At 52.7% G+C, this 20,611-nt stretch overlaps 1 protein-coding gene across 4 annotated transcripts in view; it reads right to left on the bottom strand.

Moving 5' to 3' along the window:
- Nucleotides 1-2,328: 2,328 nt before the first annotated feature.
- The window catches only part of TEAD4 (TEA domain transcription factor 4), a 64,237-nt gene continuing 45,954 nt past the window's right edge, over nucleotides 2,329-20,611 (bottom strand). For 3 of the 4 annotated variants that reach the window (XM_072799388.1, XM_072799389.1, XM_072799387.1), the window contains 5 exons: nucleotides 18,689-18,828; nucleotides 17,419-17,592; nucleotides 8,626-8,766; nucleotides 7,522-7,674; nucleotides 2,329-7,398 (listed from right to left, as the gene is read on the bottom strand). In XM_072799388.1, coding sequence (XP_072655489.1) covers nucleotides 7,285-7,398; nucleotides 7,522-7,674; nucleotides 8,626-8,766; nucleotides 17,419-17,592; nucleotides 18,689-18,828 — 722 coding nt within the window. In that variant the 3' untranslated portion in view covers nucleotides 2,329-7,284. The remainder of the gene's footprint in view (nucleotides 7,399-7,521; nucleotides 7,675-8,625; nucleotides 8,767-17,418; nucleotides 17,593-18,688; nucleotides 18,829-20,611) is intronic. The other variant, XM_072799390.1, reaches the window with a different exon arrangement.

The raw sequence follows: 20,611 nt of genomic DNA on the forward strand, positions 1-20,611 counted from the left end.
CCCACCTGCCTCCTAGTACCGATCCTCACATGACAGAGTGAGATTTTAAATAAGCAAATCAGGACAAAGTTGATGATTCAACACATGCATCTATTTTGTTCCCTTGGAGACTCTTCTAAGATGGCCATAAACGTATCTTATAAGGTGTATATCCTCCCCAGTGAGAAACCAGAGGGACCCTTCCCACAGAATCTGACCAGATGAGAAACACCCTATGGAGCAATCCACTTCTGAACACGGGAGCTGAGGGAGGGCCACAGAGCCCAGCCCTGCTTGGACACCCCCAGAGGCTCTCAGTGCCCCTCTGAAGACAATACAGACAGCCAAGGGTTGCTGGCTTTCAAGGGAAGACTCCACTGCGGCATCAAAGACCAAAGGCACCAAGAGAAAGACAGCCGGGAGGAAGCACATTAGGTTGGGACTTCTCCAAAGGCACAGCTATCCTCCGGGAAACCAGTGAAGACACGGACAGGAGATGCTCCAGCACGCTGCGGTCCATCTGGCCACTGGAACACGTTCAGTCCTTTCCCAACCTCGGCACCCTCAAAATAGAGGGGTTCCTTTCCCAGGTCTTCACGTGGCTGGCTCCTTGTGTCCCCTTGGGGAGGTCTCCGATGCCCACCGGCTCCAAAGAAGCCTCTTCTCCAGAGAAGCAAAGTTCTCCCGGAGAGGGCGAGATAGGGAGCCATAGATGGGGCCTGTGCCCCAGCCCTCGGCGCAGGGTGACGCCGGGAAGCCACTGTGCACAGCCTGCAGCAGGGACCATGGCCGCGTGCCACCCACATTCAATTTAGACTCTGAAACTTGAATTGCAGATTTTTTTTCTGGTCTAGCATTAAAAATTGTAAAAGCCATTCTTAGTTTTTGAGCTACCCAAACACAGGTGGCAGGCCGGATACGGCCAAGCCCTGTTCTGATACATCATCCTGTTTTATTTTCATCAAAGCATGGACCACTTCCTGCTGTTGTTTACCTTTTCTTGTTGCTTATTTCTTATGGCCAAGATATAATGGCTTATTTCTTATGTACCCCCTGCTAGCATGGGGGTTCTCTGGGAGCAAAGCCCCTTGCCATCTCCCTGGTGGCCTCACACCTGGAATGGTGCTTGGCACATTGCATGTGCTCTGATGCATCTGCCAGAAGGACTGCTGAGCACACGGGGACCCCACGCCTCTATGCGCCTGGGAGGACCCTCCCTGGGGACATGCTGCTCCCAGCCCTGCCCTTCCCTCTCCTTTCTCGTTTCACACTCCTGTTCCCCTTCCTTCCTTTCCTCAGTCCCAAGCTGTAAGCCTGCCTATGAGGCCCCAGGCTACTACCCAAGGTCCTGAGAGCTAGGAGACACTAACCCTAAGGCCGCCTGTCCCCTGTGCTGGCAGAGCCAAGGATGAGAGAGCTGTGGTGAGCCGCTGGGCCCTGCCAGCAAGCCCAGGCCTCTGGGTTGTGAGGGGTGGAGCTTCGGGATTACCCCATCTCAGGACGGCCAGCACAGGCGCTCTAACTTTTCAGTGTGATGTCACAGGGCTTGTGGAGACACAGAAGGAGCTGTCTCTCACCGGGGTCCAGAGAAAAGGGTTCCTTGGGAGAAGTCTGGTCCTCAACGTGGAGACAGAACTACCAGACTCTGAACACTGGTGCCCACATTCCTTTAAGCTCGCCCAACTCCCTGCTTGAACACATGCACCAGCTACTGTACTCAGGTGACCCGGTTCCCTGGGGAGGAAAGAATGTGCCAACAAGCGGGCAAGTATTGCCACGCCCCGGGTGTGGTGCTGCTCCCTGTGAATTAATGAAGTGGCACTTGGCTTTATCCATCCCGCTGTTGTGATTTCGGTTAGCAAGCCAGTCCTGTGGGTCTGCCCACCCTTGGGGCAAGAGCTAGGATCACATTCCTAACATGCCGAGCTAGGAACCCAATCCCACCGGGCCCCGCCTGAACCTCTCATTTTGACCACTCTTCAAATCCAGTGGACTTTGTATCCTCTTGTTTACTAAGCACCTGATGGTGTGCGTCTACCATTGCAGTGCTCACAGAAGCGGCGCCAGGACATCCTCACTCAGGCGGTGGCAAGAACTTTATGTGACTCAGATGGCAGAAGCTTGAACTCTACCCCACGTATGTGGGTACCTCCGAGGGCTTTCTGTTTTCTCGGGAGGGACAGGGCCGGCCGGGGGCAGCTCACGTGGGATCTGCATCCCTGCTCCCACTGACATGCTTGGGTTCATGCTGCCTCTGTGGCTCTAATCTGCTGCTGCTGCTGTTTCCAAGCTCTATTCACAGAGGAGACTCTCTCACTTTCATGAAAAGAAACCACTCGCACAAAGGGCTTTGTGTAGGTAGCAGACTTTACTGAAGATTTGAGGAGACAAAGGGGGGTTACATAGCAAAAATACAAAAAACTTAAAGTTGAATATTAGACATCCATGAGCTTAAAAATAAAAAGACCTTTAGCCATTTCCACCAATCGGGCTTCAGCCTTCTATAGAGGTTCTGGACCACCTCTCCCATCCTCTCTCAGGAAGTAAACAAATCCAATTCCCAGACAGCGTCTTATTCAGAGTGACTTAGCCCACCAAGTCTGTTCTGTGCTCCCTTTCGAGACCCTTCCCTGGGGCCTCTCTCCCCTCGTAGGCCACAAAGCTATTTTCCTGGTTAAGAACACTTCCTTCCCCATTTCTGAAACCTGAGGATGAAGGTCTAAGCATTTGTCTTTGTGCAGACAGTTCCCACTAAACTAAGGCCTGAGGCTTCCTTGTGGGCTCTAGGAGGCATGAGCCTTTTTGTTTTGTTTTGTTTTGTTTTCTATAAAAATACGTATGTGTATGTGTGTGTGTGTGTGTGTCTTTCTGTCTTAGGGGTGGAAAGAACAGAGCCGGGGAGATTCTAATACACCTAAGTTATTACCATTCACTGAGTGCTCACCGTGAGCTAGGTACACTTCTTCCAATAGCAACCTAAAGTCAAAGCCATTTTATTTCCATTTCCCAAGTAGGGTTATGAAGGTCTGGGAGAGTAAGCTATCTGCACAGGATCCCATAACTTAGCAGCAGCCAATTCGGCCCTAGGTCTGCCTGGCTCTAGGGTTTAAGTTCTCAAGAACAACTTATATACAGATTTAAGTCTTTGGGGGAAAGCTTCTGGTTTTTCTTTCTGGAGCTGATATAGCAGATAAGTAAGAAGGGGTCAGACACAGCGACCACTGGGTATAACTGCCCCTGAGCTAAAAAAAACCCATTGCGGCTCTCTCATCCCTGCTCTGTGCCAGTTCCGCCCAGGTGAGCAGTACTGAACTGATACAGGCCTGCACCAGGCCCAGCGCTGTGGGCCAGCAGGAGCTCCCTGTTGCCCCCGCCCCTATTTCTATGAGCTGCTGGCCCTCCTACCTCCAGCCCCGTCACACTCTGCCCACGGTCCCCTGGAGCCTATGGCTAGGGAGAGAGAGCAGGAGATGGCCAAGGCACACAGTCTATGAGCGGCCTGAGCCATGGCCACCCCTTGATCCTCACTCCCCTGGCTTCAGTCCTGAAAGGGCAGAGTTGGTACCTACACACACATGCACACACACACACATACACACACACATACCCTCAAGTCCTGTGTGGGTTTTTCTCCTTAGGAAGATCATCCCACTCTATGGACGTTCACTGGGGGCCCCGGAGGCAGCCTGCTGTCACATCCCCATCTCAGCAACACCGCCCCCCCCCCCCAGCTCTAGATGGTCAGGAGGGCAAAGGGCTCCACCCAGGCGAGCTCAGGGCCCTTACCTCCCAGGCCTAGACGCCATGGATCACACTGCCTTGTACCCGTGCACTCCTTCAGCAAACGTTTACTAAGCACCTGCTGTGTTCCAAATGTGCTTAGTTAACAGAAAGGAACAGACCAAGGAAGCTACAGTCTCCACTCACAGGCATTGAATCTAGGAGGACAGAGAGACTCAGGAGCAGACAACTGCACATGCTTCTCTGTGGGACCCAGCAGCCCCAGTGCTGATTTCTAAAGAAAACCAAAGATTAAAGATCAAAAAGACCCTCAGTTCAAACACTTCCAGGACCTCCCTTCACATAGAGTAAAATCCAAAGTCCTTGCCAAGCAACGAGTGTTGGGCAGTGGAGGAAGCTGAGCTGTCCCCCATACCCCCAACCCCAGGTCTGGACAGCTGGCCTAGGCAGGATCTAGCCCCTGCTGCCCCCGTACCTCATGCAGCTCTCACTCTCTGCACTGGCCCTGCACCCATACCTCCCTGCCTCTTCTCACAATGCCTTCCCCCACCTCCCCTGGGCCCCCAAGGCTTCCCCTGTGACTCTCAACTTGCGTACCCCTCTCTGCTCTGAAAGCACTTGTAACAGTCTGCATGTCCTGTTACTTGCTCACTTTGTTTTCTTCCTCAATGAAACGGAAGCTCCCCAAGGACCTTGTCTGTCTTGGTCAGAGACACATTCCCTGGGCCCGCCCCACACAACATGGAAGTTAAGGAAGCATCTGTCAGCTGGATGAATACACACATTAATACTCTAAGCAAGCCAGTTCACTCCTCTGCGCTCCACCTTCTGTTCTTTCAAATGGAGATGGCACAGCACCCACTGGGTGAAGATCAGGAGAGGTGACAGAGGTACCTGTGTTCTGGGTCAGGGTGGCAGGCTCCTGCCACACAGGGCAGGTATGACTGACCCTTCCCCATGAGAGAGGTGACTCCACATTGACCCTTAAAGAATGAGTAACAGTTCTCCAGTGGGAGACAAAGGAAGGGCATAACTGGCCAGGGGAACATGCAGAGCCAAAGCTGAAAGGGAGGGTTGGGCACCTGATCCAGAGGGCGTAGGGGAGTGCTGGACAAGCCTGTGAGACAGGTGGGGCACGTCAGGGCTCCCACTGGCCCCAGTGGCCCCATCTGCACTATGCCAGGGGCAGAGGCATCTCTTTCAGCAATCCCCATGGCTGACTGGTCTGGAACTTAGGGCTAGAAGTACATGACTTTCCATGAGGCTACTGAGGTCAGTCTATAGAGAGAGGGGAAAATACACAGCAAAGAGTGGGTCCCCACACCTGCACTGACTCCTTCCCATCCATAATGCAAAAGATCATCTCCTTAGCTCGTGCATTTGTGCCATGGTCAAGAGGCTGCTCACACATCCTTCTTGAGTATTTGCCTGAAGGTTCACAGTCAAACTGGAAGGGGAGGCAGCATGAGGTCTCCTTATCCAAAAATCCCGAGGGGAGAGGGCGAGGGTTGTGACAGTCGCTGCCCGTGGACATGTGAGCACATGCAGTCTGCTCAGGGCCTCAGGGACCCCACGCCCCACCTCCATAGCACATCTTTTGATGAGAGCCGGGCCCCACATGTAGTGAAGTTATGCAACTTGCCACGAGATCTAGCAGCAGTCCAGAGGCATTTAAAGTTGCTTTTTGACGAGAAGAGGACACTGGCTGTTGGCTTTTTTTCCCCATCTGGGACGCTGCCCAGCCTTTGTAAATACCCACCCTCTAAGGGGCAGCCCCTCTCAATCACAACCTTTTCCCTGGATCCTCCATACCCTGCTCTCTCCCACCTCTGAACTCCAGTTTCTGTGAGGATCAACCAACTCCATTTAGGAACTATCCAATCTGACTTTTTAGACTGTAAGCTCCTATTAAAAATAATGTATATTTATCGAACATGTTTACATGCTCAGCACTATTTGAGGCACTCTACATATACGAGGTAGGTACTCTTATTATACCCATTTTACAGATGGGGAAACTGAGGCACAGTGAAATTAAGTAACTTGCCCCAAGGCCACAAAGCTAGTCAGTGGCCAAGCGCCAGGATTTCAATCCTAGCTGTCTGACTCAAGCCCTTGATCCTAACCACCATTCCATAACACCTCCTAGATGCTGTCTTACTCACTTTTGTATTCCTGTATAATATCTCCCTGAGTGCTGCGCACAAAGTAAACACCTATAGGTTGAATCCTGGGTCCCTTCTGCTCCAGATTTCCAGAATTATGGTTCCCATTACAGGGTGATACGAGAGGGCCACGAGATGCAGCAAAGAGCTAGACCCAGGCCTCCCTGATGAAGTGGAGGGTTAAACTAATTGTAATCACATTTATTCAGTGCATCTTGCACCAGGCACTTTACAGACATTAGCTCTCTTTCTCACTGGGGGCTTCTAAGGGAGGTGCTGTTGCCTTCCCCTTTACAGAGAGCAAAAGACACCAGGCCTCAGACTGGTGGAGAAATCTGCCGGAGGTCAGACAGCTAGGAATACCAGGCCTGAAGCCAGGACCACCAACACCCTAGCCCATACAGCTCTCCAAGGAGGTAAACCAGGGAGCCCTTAGCTGGTTCCTGTGAGGCTTGGGGTGGGTTCCACAGCCCTCCTTCATCCACAGGGCACACAGAAACTACTATTGTCTGGGGAGGGAGTGGACAGCCTGGGCTAGCCCCGATGCAGTCACCACCCAGCAGGCATCCTGGCTGGGAGGCAGCCTGAGGAAGGACTCGCAGAACTTCAGAACTGTGTGGTCTTAGAGACCACTGGTCCACTGCAGACCTCTGACCCACTTTCTTGGCCTTCACTCCCCCTTCTCACAAAGGATGCTGCGTAACACCAGCCTCACCACCTAAACCTCCTCCCTGTCTCAGGCTCCTGTGATGTGGAACCAATCCTCCCCAGCAGTCAGTGTGGCTCCGGGATCCATTCCCACTGGGGATGGACGAAAACTATTCAGAGAGCTCTGGCCATGTCCTCTTTCAAATTTCCCAACAACTGTCACCTCCATAGCTAAAACTCAACCCCTGAGCGCACTGAGCCTCCCTGTCAGCTGTTCTGAGGCAGGGGCAACACAGGTAGCCAGGACACTGTGCACAAGTACCCACAGGTACACACCTGGACACGCACAGAACAGAGAGCCCACAGGCCTATCCTGCAGCCTCCCAGCATGGCCAGCAGCACAGTTCAGGGCTCGAGTGGTGACAGAGGAACCATCCCATCCGAAGCTTCAGCATCTGGCACCATTCCTGGCTGAGTCCACTGGGGATCTCTGGGGCTGCTTCTGGCCTGCTTCCCAGTCTGCCCCCCTCCTTCTCCCAGTCCCTCCCGAGGCTCAGACAGCCAGATCAGGTCCTCTGAAAATACATACCATCTTGGGTTTATTTGGGGTTGGGCACTGCAGGTTGTTGCTGGATAGGAAGAGTCATGACCTCCCAGCTCTCCTGGCATTTCAGGGGCTGCCCCTGCAGATTCCCTCCCCATGTCCCTGCACACACGACGTCTCTTCCCCCCTCCCTGCTCCCTGAGTCTCTTATTCTTTCACCAGCCGGTAGATATGGTGCTGAGCCCCGTGCTCACTGGCTGACACCTCAAAGACATATGCAATGCACAGCAATGTCTCCTGTGTGTCTCTGTTGGTGACCACCTGCAGGTGAAGGAAAAGGCAAGAGTTAAAGCCCCAAACAAGGGCACGTCATTTGCTCGACCCATCGACCCTTCTGGCCCCACAACTGCAAAGCCCCTGTCCCCACGACACACACACACACACCTGCAGGATGGTGAAGTTCTCCAGCACGCTGTTCATCATGTACTTCTCGGGCAGGTGCTTCAGCTTATGGATGAAATTGATCATGTACTCGCAGAGTGGGGACCGATGAATGCGGTATGAGTAGTGGCCATTCTCATAGCGGGCATACTCTGTCTGCAGGACCCAGGGGGCAGCGGGGGCTTAGAATCTCTTCTGACCACTTCCAGCCCAGGCCCAACTCTATGGGGAAGTTCCATGACCCACTCACTCTCAAGCAGGAAGAAAAGGCAGAAGGCCTAAGGCCCCTGAGAAAAGAGCCTCCCTTCTAGGTCAGTGACAGGCACACCAGGTAGAGGAGGAGGGAGCTTGAAGATATAGGCATAGTGGCACTAGGCAAGATGGCACAGAGCAGTGACTCAGACCTGGCTGCACACTCACATGTGCTAACATGCACGAGTACACGTAAGCAGGTAACATCTGAACCAGGCTGCTGGGCCACCTCAACGTCCATTTCCTGAATGCCAATATTATACTCTAGTTATACCAAGAGGTTACAACTACACTGTGTGAAGCCCTAATTATCTCAGAATGAACATTTAATTGAAAATAACTGGAAAGGGGCACCTGGGTGGCTCAGCCGGTTAAGTATCTGCCTTTGGCTCAGATCATGATCCTAGGATCCTGGGATTGAACCTCACACAGGGCTCCCTGCTCAGTGGGGAGCCTGCTTCTCCCTCTTCCATTGCTCCTCCCCCTCCATTTGTGCTGTTTCTCCCTCTCTCAAATAAATAAATAAAATCTAAAAAATAATGATAATAATAACCTGAAGAGTGTTTTACTATTGCTGCGGGAGCAGGTTTCAGGTACCAATGTGATTCTAAAGTCGCCAGCAAGCTGCAGGTGCAGCTGGGGCTGGGAAGCCCTGGGATGAGCCCTGTTTCTTCCCTGGTACCTGCCCCCCACATCTAGTGGTGTTTGAGATGAGGTGGGTAACCAGTAATTGCCAGACTCGTGAGGGGACTCACTGACTCAGACAAATCTGGAGAAAGAGGTGGGGACAAGGATGAAGGCCAGTGAGAATTGACGGAGGGCCTGGTTGAACAAGCGCGCAGGGTGGGCTCCTACCTCCACCTTCTCTACCACCTGCTTGCCGAAAGAGCAGACCTTGGTGGAACAAGTGATTATCATGTTCTCCGGACTCTCGTACTGGCTGGACACCCCATAGAAGGAGCTGCCTTCATCCTCGATGTTGGTGTTGAGGTCTGCCTGGAGGAAGACACGGGGAAGACAAACAGTGGACAGGTGAGTCAGCAGGGGCCACAGTCCAGGTTCTAGGCCCAGGAAGACATCATAAGGGCCTAAAAAGAACATGGAGAGTAGGATCTTGGAAAGTGTCCTCCTTCCTCCACATCTAGGCCTGGCATGAAGTCAGGCTGTATTGCCTCAATAATGGAAAAAGAGAACACTGGCACCTACATTAGTCTCAGGCCTCTGCTACCCGTTCAGGCACCAATATAACCAGCAGGTGGGCCCCCAATGGGGGCCTTCTGGACTTCAAGTTTTAAGAGTCAAAGGCTTTGCTCTTGTCAAAGTACAAACGTCTGAATCTATATCAGTCATTTCTATTTTAGTATGAAGTTGTTAGCTCCTTTCCAGAGTCAATTTTGATGGTGAAGTCAGTGTGGGAACAGAAAGCCGAATGGGAGACTGGCAGAGGGGTAGGAGGGGATGCTGGGACTCTGCTATGTCTCATCCTCCGGTTCAGCTGGTGACTGGACCCTGCCAATGCTCTTTTGGAAATGGCCCTGGGGGCTGGCCTCTCACCCATCTCTAAGGCGGCTCAAGCCACCCTTGACCTTTTTACATGCCTGCCTCAGCCTCCAGACTCATGCCCCTTACCAAAGCCAGTCTTCTTCCCTTTGGTTCATTCTCTAACTTCTCTGAGTTCTCTTCACAAGACAAGTCTGACTGCATCATTCCATGGTTAAAACCCTCTCACCGAGCCCCTTGCCATGAGAGAACACGACTGTCACTCCCCAGCCTGACTAGTGAGCCCCTCGTCTTCTACATACACCGAGTCATCCCACCTGAGCCAGGGGTGCTAACAGAGCAACTTAGAACTCGGAGCAAACACACCGATTTAAAAAGGCTGAGTCTGAGGGTGCAGCCTCTCCTCCCACCAACAGAACTAGCCTGAAATCACTGCCAAACTGGCCCCAGAGTGCAGCCCTACCGATGCAGCAGAAGCTCTAGATGCTGTTAAAATGAGGGTCTCCCCAGAGCCCTGGGAAGGTTCTGGCACCATTCAGAGCCAGGCACCAGGCAGTTCTGTTACTGGCCATTAGGGGATGCTCAGTCATCAGGTTTCTCTCCTTTCCAGAAAAAGGTTTTCCAAGAGCAAGAACATTCTCTAGACTGGTGGGGGGTGGTAAATGTCTTACAGCACAATAAAAATATTATGTAGCCACAAAAAATGGTGAGAAGGACCTATATTTATTATTACAAATGGACTACAATTGTTGAGTGGGGAAAAAAAAAAAAGGCAGGTTATGGAACAGAATGAGGATGTGTTACTTTTATGAGAAAAAGAAAATGGGCTGCTTTCATGTCGCATAGAATGGCATACATTTAGCATACCCTGTGATGGTTTTAATGAGGCCTCTAGGAAGACAGGAGAACAAGCAATTACAGCTATGTTCACATCAAGGTTCAGCCTCTGGAATAAACAGCAGTGCTGTACACACCCCGCATCCCACCCGGGGCTGGCTCGGTCCTCAGGTGGGCTGGGAATTAAGGGCAGTTGGGACTTACACAATTATGTATAAGGCGAACTGGGACCAAAATCCAGCTCTCCGTCTCCTATTTTCCCTGCTAAGTCACATGCTTCTCCTAAGGAGTACAAGTTTGCCAAATTTCTTTAAAAAGGAGCAGTTCGCTCCAAGTATGCAGCTAGAAGCACGGGGCAGAAGCGTGAGAAAGAGCTGGCAGGGTGCCTGGGCGCCTGGGAAGGGCAGGCATCTGAACGCAGGAGGGCGGGTACTGACCAGGCAGCAACGCCAGAGCATAGAATGATGCCTCTTGGACTTCAGCTACTGGTGGACCCTCTTGATTCTGGTGTACTTGTGCACCACCCACCACAGGCCCTATGCTGCCCCTCCCGGTTTCTCCGAAATCCGCTCAGTCCTTAACTCCATGCTCAGCAATGTTACCTGTGAAGTCAGTCAGGGATTCTACCTTTTTCTGATGTATGTGATAATAACTGCGTAACTATTACAGAAGAAGTCTGTATTCATATGTCACCTAAAAGAACGCTGTGCACCAGCATTGGCCCAGTCCCTCCCAGGTTCTTCCCAGCACACAAAGGTCACAGCTGCTCGCACCCCCGCAGCGCCCTGGACATGCCAGGATCGGTTCCGGGTGGCCTCGGCCCCTCCCAGACGGTAAATACCCTGCCAGGAAGGACTAAGCTGCCCCAGGGCCTGGGCCACTCCTGGGGAGAGGTGGGCCTGTAATGAAAGCTGTGCGTGGCCTCGGTGGCACGGAGTGAGGAGAGAGGTGAGCCCTGCATCACCCCTCCACCCACCCCACCAACCTGCCAGCACCCCCCACACAGCCTCCCCCTACCCCCACAGGTCCTGGTTATAGCTCTCACTCACCTGGCCCTTCCATCCCGCAGTCACCCACTTACCCTGCCCCAGCCCAGCACGGCCAAGAGGAGTAGGGCCCAAAGAGGCTGAGACATTGTCTCTGCTATTAAGGAACTCAGAACTTGTGCGACAGCAAGTAGGGTAAATGTGATGGTGTTTGAGTGGCACAGAGAGATAGAGACAAAAGAGATAAGGAGGTAGTGGGAGAGAGATAAACATCCCGCAAATGGCCATCCGACATCTGCCCAGGGACCTGCCCTGTGGTTACACTGCACAGAGCTAGAAGACACAGCCAGTGACACGGACAAGCCACGGCCAGTACTTCTTCTTGTCCTTGTGCTCCGTCTTCCTGACTACCCTGCCAGTCCTCTCCTGCAGCCACACTTCAGATACTTCCTGGGCACCCCTGCAGCCCCCTCACTAATAGGCTTGGCTTCTCTTTCTCAACCTCAGAGGAAGGCTGCACCCCCCTGCTCGCCCTCCTGCCCTCTGAATGCCCCCACACTCCCCTCCCTCTACCCTATTCATAGCCGTGGTGCGGGTGGGCAGCCCAGGCAGGGCCTAGGACAGGTGTAGGGGATTGGGTGACAGACAGATGAGCCGAGACAGCCAGCCGCAGCCCAGGAGCGGGGGCTGGAGGGGCTCAGATCCATTGTCATGTGCTGGTATGTGCCTGGGAGAAATGTCAGGGCCTGAAGGGAGCAGCAGGCTGGGATGGGGGCCGGTCTGGGGGCACTCTCTTCCCTCCAAGGCCTCAGCTCACCCTCTGCCCAGAACTTTCAGTTTGCAGACTGGTGTTAACAGCCATCAGTGATCCAAGAGCTCCCACTCCCCTGTCCACAGAGATGGCCCCGGCTGGTCCCACATGTTGTGGGGAAGGAAGAAGCAACTTCAGTTCCTCAGTCCCTTCCCCAGACCCTGTATGTCACATGCAACAGAGCACGGCCTCACAACTCGACCCCTCCTGCACCCTGAGGCCAGTTCCTGCTGGAAATGATCTGTCCTAGCAGCCATGAGCCTAGGAACCACAACCGCCATCCCAAAGAAAGAACAGTAACTTTCGGGGTGGGGGGTGGGGGGAAGGCAGCTAAGAGGACAAAGTCCTCCTCCCACTCTAAGAGGGCCCTGGTCAACTCCCTAGCATGCACAACCTGGGCTGAGCCGAGAATACTGCTGGCTGGAGAAGAAAGGAAGGCTTCAGGGGAGGTGGCTCTGTTTCCTTGTCTGCACAGCTCTCCTTTCTAACTGTGTGTGGCCCGCCTCACAAGAGTTGTTGGCAGGAGAGGGAGTGGCCACACCAGGGTGCAGGAGAAGAGGGTTCCAGATGGCAGGAACACCAGAGCTGGCTATGAGGACCCCATGGCTGACCAAAACTCTCATGCTTAGCAAACAGGAGCATTTCTTTTTCCCCCATCACAGATTTGTACTTCCTGGTGCCTTAACCCTCCCCACACAGGAGGGACCAGATGACTGCCAAGGAGCCCTGGCCACTGACATGCCCCCATCTCTGATTTCACCCATCCTTGCCCTGACCAAGTGTCTGGTCTTCAGAGATGACCTGGCTCTAGGGGCTCAAGCAAGGGGCAGGGGCACATGACGGTCCTCAGAGACACAGTCCCCTGCAGGCCCTCAAGAACAAAACCGCAGATTGTTCAGACAGAGACAAGGGCCTAGAGAAGCTGAGCTTTGCTCAGGTCACAGGTCTCAAGCGGCAGAGCAGAGATGAGAGCTTCTCCACCCCAGCTGGAGCCCATTGCTGCCCTCCTGGCCTCCCCTGACACACCAGGAGGGCCCCCCTTGCAGTCCACCACACTTCCCTGTATCTGTATACTGGTTGCTGCTCCAGGACCCTGAGACCTGCTCCAGATTCTCCCACAAGGAATGTGAGTTCCTAGAAGACAAGGGCCAGCTGAGTCCACACAGGAGGGCCACGTGCATGGCCCATGAGCAAACGTAGAGGCCACATGGGGAACCCACCTGGTCAAGTTCCCCAGCACCAACTGTCTCCTCCCTTCCCTTCTGCCATCAATCCTTACTTCCAACCTCCCCGAAAACATCAAGAAGAAGGAGGGGATGTGGACCACAAGCAAAATTGGAGAGGAACATTCTAATTACCTTTCCCTACCTGCGCACTCTCACCTCCTCACTTTCTGGAAGGGAACTCTGGGTTCTAGAAAACCCAAGAAGCCCAACTGTCCAACTCTACATTGGATGCACAGTTGAGTCTGCAATCCCCACACTGCCACCACCTGCTATTCCTCAGGGTCTTCCGGGTCCTTTCTTAGGCGACCCAGAGCCTTCTCCAACAGGAGCAGGGGGAGCACGGGACCCTGCATGAAGGGTACCCCTGGCACTCTGTAAGGTCAGCCAGTTCAGTGTCACAGTTCCAAGTGCACACCCTAGAGACACACTGAGTGTAAATTCTCGTGTTGCCACTAGGAACTGGGTGACCCTCAAGTGATTTCACTCTGTGCTCAGTTTCCCCTCTACTGAACGAGGCTGTCCACAGAAACTGCCTTTAGGGTTGTAGCAAGCATGAAACGTGCTGATACATGCAGCGATGAACAGTGCCTGGCGTAACCTTCCACCAACTACCCTGACCTAGGTCACAACACTTATATCACAAGGACAACCAAAGGAAAAAGAGGTGCATCCTGGCTCGCGTGTCTCAAAGTCAGGCCCACACTACCTCCATGCCTCAGTTCCCCCACTTTGTGAAATAGTAGGCCTAGGATGGTCCTCATCTGGAGGGTGACTAGAACACAGAATATTATTAGAAACTAAAAGAAGCCAAGAGCTGGTGAAAAAGGCCCCAGATTTGCCATCTCCCCCCACCGGCCAAAGATGCTGTTTCCACAAATGCCTCCAGCCAACCAGGCCTTCCTTCTGACCCAAAATTACAATCCAGGGTAGCTGAGCCAGAGCTGAGAAAGAGTCATCATCTCCCAAAGCTCCTTCTTCCAAGTCAAGGCTAAGCCTGGACTGGCTTGGGGGTCTAAAGGAAGGAGCACTCAAGAGCGGATGCAGGCTTCCCCCAAGAGAGGCCAAGAGCCTCCCTGGATGCACAGCGGGAAAGAGGAATCAGCACAGCTGGACGGGCAGGAGTGGTGTTGACAGCCACCCAAGGCAAAGCCTCTTAGTTCCTGTTCCCAGGTCCAGGGCTGATAGAGAGAAAAGAGGGGAAGTGAAGGGGGTTACACCCCTCCTAAAGAAAGGGAGAAAGATGTCCTGCTGCACACATCACCCCCTACAGCCGGCCTCTCTGGCTGAGGTCCCAAAGAGACCTGACCTATACTAGTACAGCCTGCTCCTCACCTCCAGGCTGGGCAGTTGATTTATCCAGCCCAGGACAACCCTGGCCACATCTTGCCCTATTCAAAAACCTTCAGTGAGGGACACCTAGGTGGCTCAGTGTTTGAGCGTCTGCTTTTGGCTCAGGGTGTGGTCCCAGAGTCCCAGCATCGAGTCCCACATCAGGCACCCCACAGGGAGCCTGCTTCTCCCTCTGCCTGTGTCTCTGCCTCTCTCTGTGTCTTTCATGAATAAATTAAAAAAAAAAAAAACCTATCTCTCTCTGTGTCTGTTATGAATAAATAAATAAAATCTTAAAAAAAAAAAAAAAAAAAAACCCTCCAGAAGCCGCCATGACCTTGAGGACAGAAGCCCTGCACTGTGTATACAAACAGCTGGAGAGGAGACAGATCTCCAGTGATTTTAAGAAGCTGCTGGACCAGCCCTGGAGAGTCTACCTCCAGACTTACTTTACATGAAAGAAAAATAAACTATTTATGCCACTGTTGTACCGGGTTTTACATAATATGTACTCAGATACACTCAATCAACTCAGAAGAATTAAAAGATAAAGTTAAGGAAATCTCTAAGAAAATGAGGTGGAAAATCAAGAAACTGTAAAAATCATAGAGGGTAAATCCAGGATATGGTTTCTTGGATAAGAATACAGAGCCAGGGGTACCGGGGTGGCTCAGCAGTTAAATAAACATCTACCTTTGGTTCAGGTCATGATCCTGGGGTCCAAGACTGAGTCCCACATCAGGCTCCTCACAGGGAGCCTGCTTCTCCCTCTGCCTATGTCTCTGCCTCTCTGTCTCTCATGAATAAATAAAATCTTAAAAAAACAAAAAAACAAAAAAAACAGAGCCAACAGAGAGAAAGAAATAATATAAGTAAATTTTCCCCAAGTTGAGAAACACTAATTTCACAATTCAAAGTGCCTGGCTTAAAAAAATCAGAAAGTAAAAACACACATATCCCAAAGCTCCTCTATCTGAAACTTAACATAAGAGATAGAAAGGAAATGCAAATTTTTCAGAGATAAAAAAACAAAATCTAGGGACACTTGGGTGGCTCAGCAATTGAGCATCTGCCTTCGGCTCAGGGTGTGATCCTGGGGTCTGGGATCAAGTCCCATGTCAGGCTTCCCTCAGGGAGCCTGCTTCTCCCTCTGCCTATGTCTCTGTCTCTATCTCTTTCTCTCTGTGTGGGTCTCTCATGAATAAATAAATGAATCTTAAAAAAAAAAAAAAAACAACAACAACAACCAAACAAAAAAAACCCCAAGTGACATAACAAAGGATAGAGAATTAAAATGTAATCAGACTACTCGTGTTTGGAGCAACGCACTGAAGAATGATTCTTGAAAATCATCTCTGGGAAAATATTTGTGACCTAGATTCTATACCCAGTCTAACTATCAACCAAGCACAAAACAATAGGCATTCAACCAGGCAAAGACTTGAACATTTATCACACATTTTTCCTTAGGGAGGTACTAGAGAATGTTTTCCTGCAAGATAAGCAGGGACACCAGAGAGAAGTAGAGATCTAGAAAACCACAGATTCCATACAGGAGGAAGAGTAAATGCAGTGTCCAGGTGACATCCACACAGCAGGTTGAGAACAACCAGTTCAGACTGAAGCAGCACAGAGGCACCTGGGAGAAGAATCTCCAGGAGAGAGGGGGACCTGATGAATGATTTGCCTCTTAGTATTAATTCATTATATAACTATTAATATTCATTGATTTAAAATAAGATAAAGTAAAAGAAAATATTACCTATTTTTCATCCTGGGTTGGATAAAACCCAGACTCTATGACGAGGAGTCCCTTCAGGATCGGAGTCCCTTTACCAGTTTTGTTTTTTTTTAATATTTTATTTATTTATTCATGAGAGACACACAGAGAGGCAGAGACACAGGCAGAGGGAGAAGCAGGCTCCACGCAGCGAGTCCGACGTGGGACTTGATCCCGGGTCTCCAGGATCACGCCCTGGGCCAAAGGCGGCGCTATACCACTGGGCCACTGGGGCTGCCCCAGTTTTACTTTCACACACCTGTGCCCATGCCTTTCCCCTCCGGAGCCCATGGTCCTTACACCTGTGCCAGGCTGTAGAGCCTTTCCCAGGCTCTGCTGGATGGATCTTGCCCATCCCTATAGGTCGAGTCCAATCCTATTCTGCTCCCACAACAAGCCTGCAGCACCTTAAAGCTCAGGAACTCCAAGTCGCAGTCCCAGTACTGCCTCTTCTGTGCTCTGAAAACTGATCAAAGGCTGTGTGTCAGAGGGATTTCCTGTATGTCCCCACTGCTGGTTTAGTGTGTAGTTGTCTGCCTCCCCACCCTGCACCCCTTTTCTGTGTGTACTGGGCCCCTGGAAGGTAAGCATGTACCTGCTCATCTTAGAGGAGGTGTTGCAAAAGCAGGGAGCTCTCTTCACACAGCACCTGTCCCAGGGTGAGGCAGGGAAGGCAGCAGAGGCTCAGGCTATAGGCTGAGCTGGGTGAGCTGGGTAGGTGTTTCTCTCGGGGTGAGCTATCCTAATCCTCCAGCCCACTTCTCCAAGCCCTGCCCAACCCAACAGCTGCCCTGCTCCACCCCTGAAATGAATTCAGGACTTGGAATTCAGAGAGTTCATGTTGGCTCTTCACCTACCCCTCCCTCAGAGTCCCCCGAGGTCTCTTCCCAGTATGACAGCCCCCTTGTGGCTGCACTTTTTGCCTGGACCCAGCTGCCATCACAACCTCTCAGAAAAGTACCTGATTCTGCACGCTCAGTCCTCCAGCACCACTGCCTCCTCCTGTATCAGCCTCCCACCACTGAGTGGCCAGTTTGCATTTGCGCCGCCCTTTGCAGTAGCCCCACCTTTCCAGGTTTCCACTCATGAAAAGGGCACCTGATGCCCACTCTTCCTCCTTTCTCCTCATTATCATCAATGTCCTAGAGATTGGAAGGAAGGGTTTATCAAAGGGCTTACCCAGAATTTCACCAGAAAAAAGGCATTGGAAGGTCCCCGTTCAAAGAGTTCCTTGAGTCCTCCCTTCTTCTCTGGGAATTTGTCATAGATCTGGCGGATGTCCACAGCTTCGAGGTAGGGGTCACTGTAGCTTGGGCTGGACTGGCCAATGTGCACGAACAGGTGCTTGTTGTACTGTGGAGAGAAGAGCTGGATTGAGGGACAGGTGCAAGGGAACAGGGCAGATGGAGAAGACCAGAACTCAGATCACAGCCATACGACCTGGAGCAAGGAATGACTTCACCTCTCCGGGCCTGTTTTCCCAACTGGAATAATGGAGACAGTAAAAGGACCCAATGTCAAGCAAAGTTAACAGGTATGGAACATCCAGGGTGGTGTGTGCACCTAATAGATACTCATTAAATGGTAGGTATTGGGGTCACTCTTAGTCCTGGCTGGGTCAGTGAATATCCGTAGGCAAGTCATTTTCTACCTTTGGGCCTCTCTTATCTCATCTGGGATGTCAGACCATTGACCTAGATAAGGTGTTTTCAAACTATGCTCCACCCCGCAGATGGGGGCTGGGCTACCTCTGGCTACAACCAAAGTAAGTCTACTTCTTTTGTTGTACGCACCAGGCTTCTGAGTAAGAGTCTGATTAATGGTTCCTCAGCTGAGAAAACAAGTTTGAAAACGGCAAAGTGAAATGGCCTATGAAGTCCCCCGGGCCCAGGCTCTTCTAGCATCTCCTCCTCTGACCTTTCCAGGTGACGCTGGTCACTCAGGACATGGGACACTGAAGGGGACAGGGTGGGGCGGGGCCCCGCTCTCAGCTGGCATCACAAGGATGTGGGTCAGACCCAGGAGGCTCCTCAGAGCCACAGGGGAAAGGATGGATCAGTGAGGGGGTGGTGGGCACTGGGTGGGAAGAATTCAGGTCAGGGAGGGAGCAGCAGAGGGAGAGGCCAAGAGAACTGGGATGGACAAAGAAACCTGGGGAGGGCTTTAGGGTGGAAGCATCACTGTGCCAGGGGAGGAGGGGAAGAGGAGAGGCTGCATGAGGAAAGAAGAGGGAGGGGTTGAAGAAGAAAAGGAAAGGGGAGGGAGGGCCAGAGGAAGGGAAGACTGGGAAGAGCAAGAGATCTAGGTGAAACCCAAAAGTGGAGGGGAGCAGAAGGCCAGGGCAGGAAGCCAGAAGCAGGTGGGAGAAGAGTTGGAGAAGACACAGGAGCAGGAGCCTCCAGAAACAGGAACAGGTAAGAGACCTGGCCAGACCCAGGCCAGGACCTACCGTATCAGGGTCCTGCTGCTGCTCCAGGAAGGCAGAGAACTCCAACATCCAGAGCTTGGAGCTGGCCACACTGCGGCCCTGCCACGGGGGTGCTGGGGGCGCTGAGGGCGACGGGGTGGGTCCTGCAGGAGACTCAAACCCTGCATACAGCAGGAGAGGCACATGGGGAGCGGTCCACATATGGCCTCCCTGCCAACAGCCTCTGCGAGGATCCCAGGCCCAGCAGTGAGACCCCAAGCTGGCGAGGGCATCTCCTGCCTCCCATAAATAGGCCTCCCAGCAGGGGCGGTGGAAGGGAGCGCTTGGCCTAGTACAAGCCAGTCCCCTCGGGCCCCTGGAAATAACTGCACTCAAGGGAAAATGGACACCGGGTGAGGGGCCAGGATGCCTGCTGGACTGAAGGCTTCCTGAGCAGCACTGCTAGGTTCTTATCGAGGAGCTTGGAGTCCAGTCAGAGATAACCAGACACAGAGACTGCTACAGTGATATAAGCCCTGTGAGCACAGGAAGTCTCCTGATCTGTTCACTGCTGTCCCTCCAGCCCCCAGAACAGTGCCTGGCTCAGAATGGACCCCACACACAGGCTCGCCAGGAAAGGAAGTAGTGACCATGGTAAGAATGGACTCGGGGTCGTCAGGGAAGGCTTCCCCCAGGAAGGCGATGCTTGAAGGAAGTAGCAAGTACAAGCAGGAGGCAAGGGGTGAAGACAGGAAAAGGGTGCTGGAAGCAGAGGACAAGGCAGAGGCAAAGGTAGGGGGGCTGTGAGAAGCTCGGCCATCTAGAAGCCAGGTGTTCAGGGGAGCTGCCGAGCAGGTGGGTCTGCAGCCGTGGCAGGAAACAAAGTGAAAGAGATGGGCCTGGAGCGGGCTGGGCTAAGCAGCATGAATTTGAGCCTGGGTGTTTGGGAATGACAGAGGACTGCTGGCAGAGCAGTGAAATGTTCAGACCTGCATTTCTGGAAGGTCCTACCCAATGTGAAGGAAGGAGCAAGCAGGGGAGAGGCTGTCAGAAGCACAGTCCTGGGGATGTCTTCCCAGAGGAAATATGAAGAAGGTGTGAATGAAAGCGGTGTCATGGAAGGAAGAGTAAGGGACGAGGAGGCACATGAGGGGAGCCAAACCCCAGGCCCTGGTGCCTGACGGGATGACAGCAGTGAGGCACAAGGCCAGAAGCCTGCAGGCCAGGAGAGGGAGGCTGGGGAACTCAGGAGCGTGATAGGAAGGAGACGGAGAAGAAACAGGGGGGCAGAGGACCATGCTGGACATAAAAGCCTGTGTTGAACACACCCGCTGAAGGACTCACTCACTGTCTAAGCACCGCTCACCCAGGAAGTGCCATGTGCCAGACACAACAGGACACATGGAAGACACTGACCAGCTAGTCACAGACACTGCCCCCTCAAGCCCAGCCCCTAGCAATGAAGAGTGTCAAGTGCTAGGTGGGGGTGCAGAGTGCTCAGGGCACCTGAACTGGGCAGGTGGAGATGCAGGGAAGCTTGCAGGAGAGGAAGCCCAAGCCATAGCCCTAAGGCAGGGCGGGGTGAGGCAGGGCAGGGTGAGGCAGGGCGGGGTGATGCAGGGCAGGAGCAGGGAGAGGAAAGAAGCTGAGTGACCAAGGAGGGCCACGCAAGTCCTAAGACAGAGTTTAGATCATACCCAGAGGGCACCAGGGAGCCAGGAAAAGATTTTAAGCCCAGGAACCACAGGGTGCAACTGCTGCTTTATAAAGGTCACTGGGATGAGCCACAGGGTAGAGGGGAGGCAAGATAAAACAAGGAGGGGGCAGGTTAGGAGGCTGCTGCAATAATCCAGGCAAGAGTAGGAAGGCCTGAACAAGATGGAGGCCTGTGAGAGGCGGCCACAGACAGGAGGGTGGATTCCTGGGGACTGGGAGAAAGCAGCAACCAAGGCCTCAGGCAGGGGG

The sequence above is a fragment of the Canis lupus genome, chromosome 25 (assembly GCF_048164855.1).
Source record: "Canis lupus baileyi chromosome 25, mCanLup2.hap1, whole genome shotgun sequence".
In the NCBI taxonomy this organism is placed as follows: Eukaryota; Metazoa; Chordata; class Mammalia; order Carnivora; family Canidae; genus Canis; species Canis lupus.